General features: G+C 30.0%; 1 protein-coding gene across 2 annotated transcripts; it reads right to left on the bottom strand.

The window, feature by feature from the left end:
* Nucleotides 1-911: 911 nt before the first annotated feature.
* On the bottom strand, nucleotides 912-4,958 carry LOC110630711 (accelerated cell death 11). 2 transcript variants are annotated; one of them, XM_021778259.2, is made up of 4 exons: nucleotides 4,626-4,954; nucleotides 4,360-4,532; nucleotides 1,794-1,939; nucleotides 912-1,257 (listed from the first exon to the last, which is right to left on the bottom strand). In XM_021778259.2, exons 1-4 carry the CDS (start codon nucleotides 4,815-4,817, stop codon nucleotides 1,151-1,153), a joined length of 618 nt encoding a protein of 205 aa, XP_021633951.1. In that variant the 5' UTR covers nucleotides 4,818-4,954; the 3' UTR covers nucleotides 912-1,150. The 2 variants fall into 2 exon arrangements, with proteins under 2 accessions (XP_021633951.1, XP_043805941.1); XM_043950006.1 differs by lacking the exon at nucleotides 912-1,257 and adding an exon at nucleotides 1,277-1,396 and having other exon boundaries at nucleotides 4,626-4,958.
* Between the last annotated feature and the right edge of the window lie 1,042 nt (nucleotides 4,959-6,000).

Raw genomic sequence — 6,000 nt, 5'->3', positions numbered from 1 at the left:
TTTTTATAAACCAACACTAATGTTTATTAAAATTTTAATATTGCATATTTAAAAAAATAAAATAAAATAAAAATTAAGTAAAAAATATAACCACAATATGCATTCAAATTTAAACTCAAAAAACCTTTTTCCTATCTATTGATTTATTTTTTTGCTGGGAAAAAAGAAAATAGTAATATCTATATTTATTTTTTTTACATATAAAATATTAAAATTTAATAAACACAATACATTAATTTATAAATATAAGACTTTATTTATAAATCATTACAATAGACTATAAGTCTAAAAAGTATACGGATTAAAAATTAAAATAATAGATTACTTTGTTAATAAAATAAAATTTTAAAAATTAAATAAAAAATGCTAAATTTTCATTAAATACAAAGTATTAAATTATACTGTATATGGATTATTTAATGGTATTAGAATAAAAGTCTAACTTTTATTAGAAACATGAAACCACAAACATTTTCATTACAAATTAAATGACAATACCCCATGGAAATTTTTTTCTTTTTAATTTCCCCTAATTAAACTGAGGGTTAGCATATTCAATATTTTAACTGTCGCAATTAAATTTTATCGGAAAAGGAAACCATAAACGGTTACTTTACTTTTAAAAGAAATTGGTTAATTATTTTTATTTTTATTTTTTTTAATAGCAGAGACCATAATTTTTTAAGTTCTTTCTCTTCCGTTGTAATCTTTTATAGAAAGCATACATGGCAATACAAAGTTTAAACAAAAACTAGTAAACCATCGACCGATTTTTATATACTGTAAGATTTGATACTAATTTAAATTTAATTGCTAAAAATGAAAATCAAGTTTAAAATTACGTCAAAATTTTGGATAAAATTTTTTCAACAATATCATGCAATCCTTATATTTTCAGCTACAACTTCAAATACAATAAAAAAAAAAATAAATATTATAATAAGCTCTGCATGACACAATTGTTTGTTCGGCAGGATTTGATATTTGAGTTCTAAATATCATGTTTTTGAAAATAAAAAAGCCAAATAAATAATATCCATAGGTCTCATAAAAAATATGAAACCTGCTGGTCTGGTACAAGAGAGAAAGAGAGAAATAAAAGGGAAAAAGACGATTGTAATACATACATATCAATGGCAAGCCAGACAGTTCACCAATCTATGCCCAATTCTCTAGATAGGAAGAGTTTGTCAATGTAAAGAATGACTTGCGCAGATGCAGCAATATAATTCTCCATTTGAATCCTCGCTGAGGTTTCTGAAAGCCAAAACAACAGACATTTATACAACCAAAAATCTTAAAAAGCCAAAGCGCCAGTGTCTTAGCTTTTGGCCCCAATAAGTCCCTTCTAAAAGATGTTATGTAGCGTTTGGTTAGCTGCTGAAAAGCGCTCTATCTGGATAGTTTAAAGGCAGAAGTTAAAAGGATTTCTTATTGGGATGAAAGAAATTAGGAAAAAAACGTTACTACAAGCACCAACTTGAAGTAATAAATGCCCAGTTGCACGATAAAACAATATGTTTAACGAAAACTTTTTACAATAACCATCAACTCTAAACCCGAGTTCATCTGGAATCATGGTTATCACATCACACACATTCAAATAAAAGTTCCAAATGGCATGAGGTTTTAGTTAACCAAAGGAATAACCGGGTATATACTAGGTATATAAGTCAGATTTCTATGCAAATCGAGATAGAAGGTTTAGCGTTTAATTTATATATCTTGCATGCAGATCAAGAACTTATTGAGAAATAAATCTCAGAAAAGCATTTATTGGTGCAAGCACTCACCATCTTCATTCAGCTTATTTAAAAGTTGTGCTTTTGTAGGAAGGGCATACATCCCTGCAGCAACAGCTTTTCTAATAGCCCACCCATGGTGAGGAGCAAATACTTGTGCATAAGCCTTGGAAGCTGGGTCCCTCAAAGAATTTCCCCTGCCATCAGAACATGAAATGTTAACTTCGTCGCTCCAACTGTAACCTCGAAACAATCAACTTCACCATCAACATGAACCTGCTTGATGTTGCAACTAACATTTGCACTTACTGCCTCTTAGAAAGGGAAAATAAATCATCTGCTTAATTTAATAACATGATCACTCTGCTTAGCCTAAATTTTTACAGTCACTTCAGTTCATCACATTAAATCATTCAACTTCAATATGTGCTTAAATAAGGTTATTACTGCCAAGTTTCAAACTTACAATAGCTATTCATTAGGATTTCTGAAGTGGCAATTTTTAGTTGTACAAGGTGGACTATAGGACTTAATTACTTAGATACCATGCAAAATATGACCAAATTCTTATTGACATACAAAATATGACATTATTAGAAATGAATTAGAGTCGAGTAAGAAGTTTAGCAATTACAAATTAAACCAGCAGTAAATAAACAGCAAAAAAGGGGCAGTTAAATAGCTAATAGGTCAAGAGATATTTGAGTCAAGGCATTTGGCAAAGGCTAAAATCTAAATATTCAATTTCACCTCTATGAGCTTTTAGCCTATTTCAACTTTTTGTCCAGATTAGCCAAGAAGCTACAGTTTAAGCAGGATTTAGCCTTTTTTTTTTGGGCTAAATTTCTTGATTTATAGATTTAGATAGAAAATCAAGCTGTTCAATTTTCTTGATTTTTGGGCTAAATTAACCTTAAAGTGAAAATTATGAGCTAATTTGAATAAAAAGTTAAAACAATATGCTAATTTGAACTTTCCAATAAGCATAGGGGTGAAATTGAGCATTAATCTATTCGGAAATGGCATTAACAGGGTTTCTAATCATTCAAAATAACTGTTGTAAGTATAATATTTGAACCAACTAGGTTCTAAAATAATTTAAAGACATATAAGTCCAACCAATTTGTATCACATATATATTACAATTAATTTGCAGTTGAAGGCTAATTTTGAAAGATAATTCATGCCTCTAAATCAGAAGTCTGATGTCCTTTCGTGTTTAGGGTTTTAAGCATCATTTTGACTTTAGCGTCAGAACATAAACCAAGCACCAGAATCAAGCTAGCCTAAGACTGCATTGAGTTCTTATGGTCAACAATTTATAATAGTGGATGAGCTGAAAACAATATCAAATAAAGCTTCTCTGGCTCACGGTAGGACCACATTTACAGATAATGGCTTTCTTTCACTTTCCAATACTGATTAGAAACAAGCATGTCAGACAGACATGGAATCTTGAACTCAGGATACAAGTACATGTCCTTGGTAATTACCAAAGACATATATATAATACAAAGAAGAAAATATCAGCAGCACCTCCCAGCTAGGAAAGGTTTTGATGATCAAACAGCACAGGATTTCCTATATATATAGTGTAAATGAGGAATCACAGGCAAGTTTCTTTGGAAATCCTGCCCCAGGAGGATTGGGGGTGGAGGAAGCTGCGAGTATAGATCCAAAATAACATTTAAACATATTCAATCTAAATATTATTTTCTTCAAGTCCATCTAAGTTTCCCTTTCTCCCATGCTTATGGCCAAAGCATTTTTAGGTTAGCCCCAATACTCTACATCAAACATACTGTTAGGGTTCATTTTCCCTGCACTCTTCACAATTTCGCACATTTTCGCTTTAAGCTTCACCTCATTAGATTGTAATCCAAAAACACATATTCTTCTCTGCAGTTCTGTTTGAACTGCAGATATTGCAGAACTCCCCTGACCTCCAAAAAGAGCAGGTTACTATAAATTTTCATTTGGCTAACAGATTCCAAAGTAGGAAGCAACCGCAGCTGATTTTTGTCACAAGATATTTTCACCAAAAGTACATCAACAAATTTGTGCTCGATGAGGTGATTAGAACATATCGATTCCTAAATTTTAGGCACAAAGAAAAAGACCAGTACTGCCTAGTTTAAACCACAGAAAGTCAATATTCACTGGATCCTCCAAGATCATCTGAAAATCCTTCCATGCATCAAAGGTTTGATTTATCAGTTCTGTTGAAATAGACCATTCTATTGTGTTGCTCCTATCATTATATGGATACAGTAAGCCACAAAATTGTGGATGCCAGTTGATCCAAGACCATGACACTAGAGACCAATTTACCATACAGTTTAGTATTAAGCAAAGAAGCAACCATTCAGCCCAGAGAGGACATGCAATAATATTAGTCAAGCAGCTTTCACAAAATCAATATAGCAAGCAAAGGCATCATGAATCGTCGAACATAAAAAAATAAAGTTAATACTGGTTAATTAAGCCTTGGATTGTTTAGGCTTTTCAAATAGTTGAAGTCATTCACAGCATTAAGTTATTAATAAAGATATGGAATCTGAATCAACTGGAAACATCAGATGAAAGCAGTGAAGTAAAGACTAGTAAATAGACATACTCTGTAACAATAATTTGCTCAAATAGAACCTTGACCATGTCAAGTCCACGCTTTACCCTCAAAAGATTTCTTGAATGACTACCCGCTTTTCTCACAGTGTTTTGTTCCATATCCCTATCCAGCAAAGCATCTAAGGTTACAATCAATTTCGATGCGTCTGCAAGATCACGAACCTGTTATAGTAAAATCAAAATCAAAATCAAAATCAAAGCCAAATCAAACACGTTGAATTCAAAACAAATATAGTCAAAAGGAAGCAAACTAACCTTAGCAACATAATCCATCTCGGCGAACTTGAAGGCGATGCCTAAGCAGCCAAATAGAGGAGAGACGAGAGAGCAAGCGCGAGAGAATGAAGCGACTTCAACAATAGCAGATTGTGAGTTTACAGTAGCAGCTAACTCCTTAAACGCCTCCGATATCTTCCTCAGCGGCTTTTCAGTTTCGAAATCCGTCATTTCCAAATGTACTGAGCTTTGATTCAATGATTCCGTCGATATTGTCTCCGGGAAATAAAGTGCTGATGGATCAGAGCCAGAGTATGAGAATGTTCTTTGCTGCGAAACGACGCGACCAAATTCGCTCTCCGTGTTCAAACGGTAAATAGTCCTATTGATTAGTGGGCCATCGGAGACCTTTCTTCTTCTAGCCCATGTCCAAATGAGCATTAATATTATTATTTGCTTTTTGAAATTTCGAACTAAAATAAAAAAATTATTTAACCCACATGTAAACTCGAGTTATATGATCTATAAATTTACAAAGATTAAATAGTTAAATTTTTATAAAATTTAAAAAGTTTAATAATTATATTATTAAAATTCAATAGTTAAATAATTATATTTTTATAAATATTAAGTGTGAAATTTAATAATATAAATATTAAGATACTACCTAATAGTTTATATAAAAAAAAAGACTAAATTATATATTTGGCCTAAAAATTATATTGAATTGAAAAAGAAAAACTATTTTTAAGAATTAGATAATGAATTTAGTTATATTATCCATTATCAAATTGGAATGGTCTGAGTTCAAAAAAAAAAATATTTTGTAATATGTATTTTGAATGTGTTTTATAATTTTAATGAAATTGTATGTATGTATTTATATGTAATGTATATGTATATAACTTAATTTATCTTTAGCTATAAATATATAATTTTACCCGTAAATATATTAAGTAATCTTATAATCCTTTTATTATATGATTGCATCACACGTTAATTATATAATATTTTTTTAATTAATATTGTTGAAAATATGTTTTATAATATTTTTTTAATTAATATTATTAAAAATATTTTTTATATAATATGTCAATATGTAAAGAAGGAAAATAATGTGTTTAATTATCATAAATAACCACTCCGAACACTCGCATACTTAGTCTGATAGTAAAAGTATTTCAGTAAATTTAAAAAATATTATTTTTTTAATTTTTATCTCCATTTCAAAAAAAAAAATATTAAGCAGTGAACGATGAGTAGTTGAATGATATGTTGAACATATATCCTTTATGATTTTTATAATGCAAAAAAATGAATTAGTTAGTAGTTTTTTTAAAGAATTTGATTTATACTAACCATTAGATAATGATCCCTAATAATTGAAATTTAGAAAAATTACTACCCTTGACTT

Source organism: Manihot esculenta, chromosome 14 (assembly GCF_001659605.2).
Source record: "Manihot esculenta cultivar AM560-2 chromosome 14, M.esculenta_v8, whole genome shotgun sequence".
In the NCBI taxonomy this organism is placed as follows: domain Eukaryota; kingdom Viridiplantae; phylum Streptophyta; class Magnoliopsida; order Malpighiales; family Euphorbiaceae; genus Manihot; species Manihot esculenta.
The sequence above is the reverse complement of the archived record's forward strand: the minus strand, read 5'-3'. Positions and strand labels throughout refer to the sequence as shown.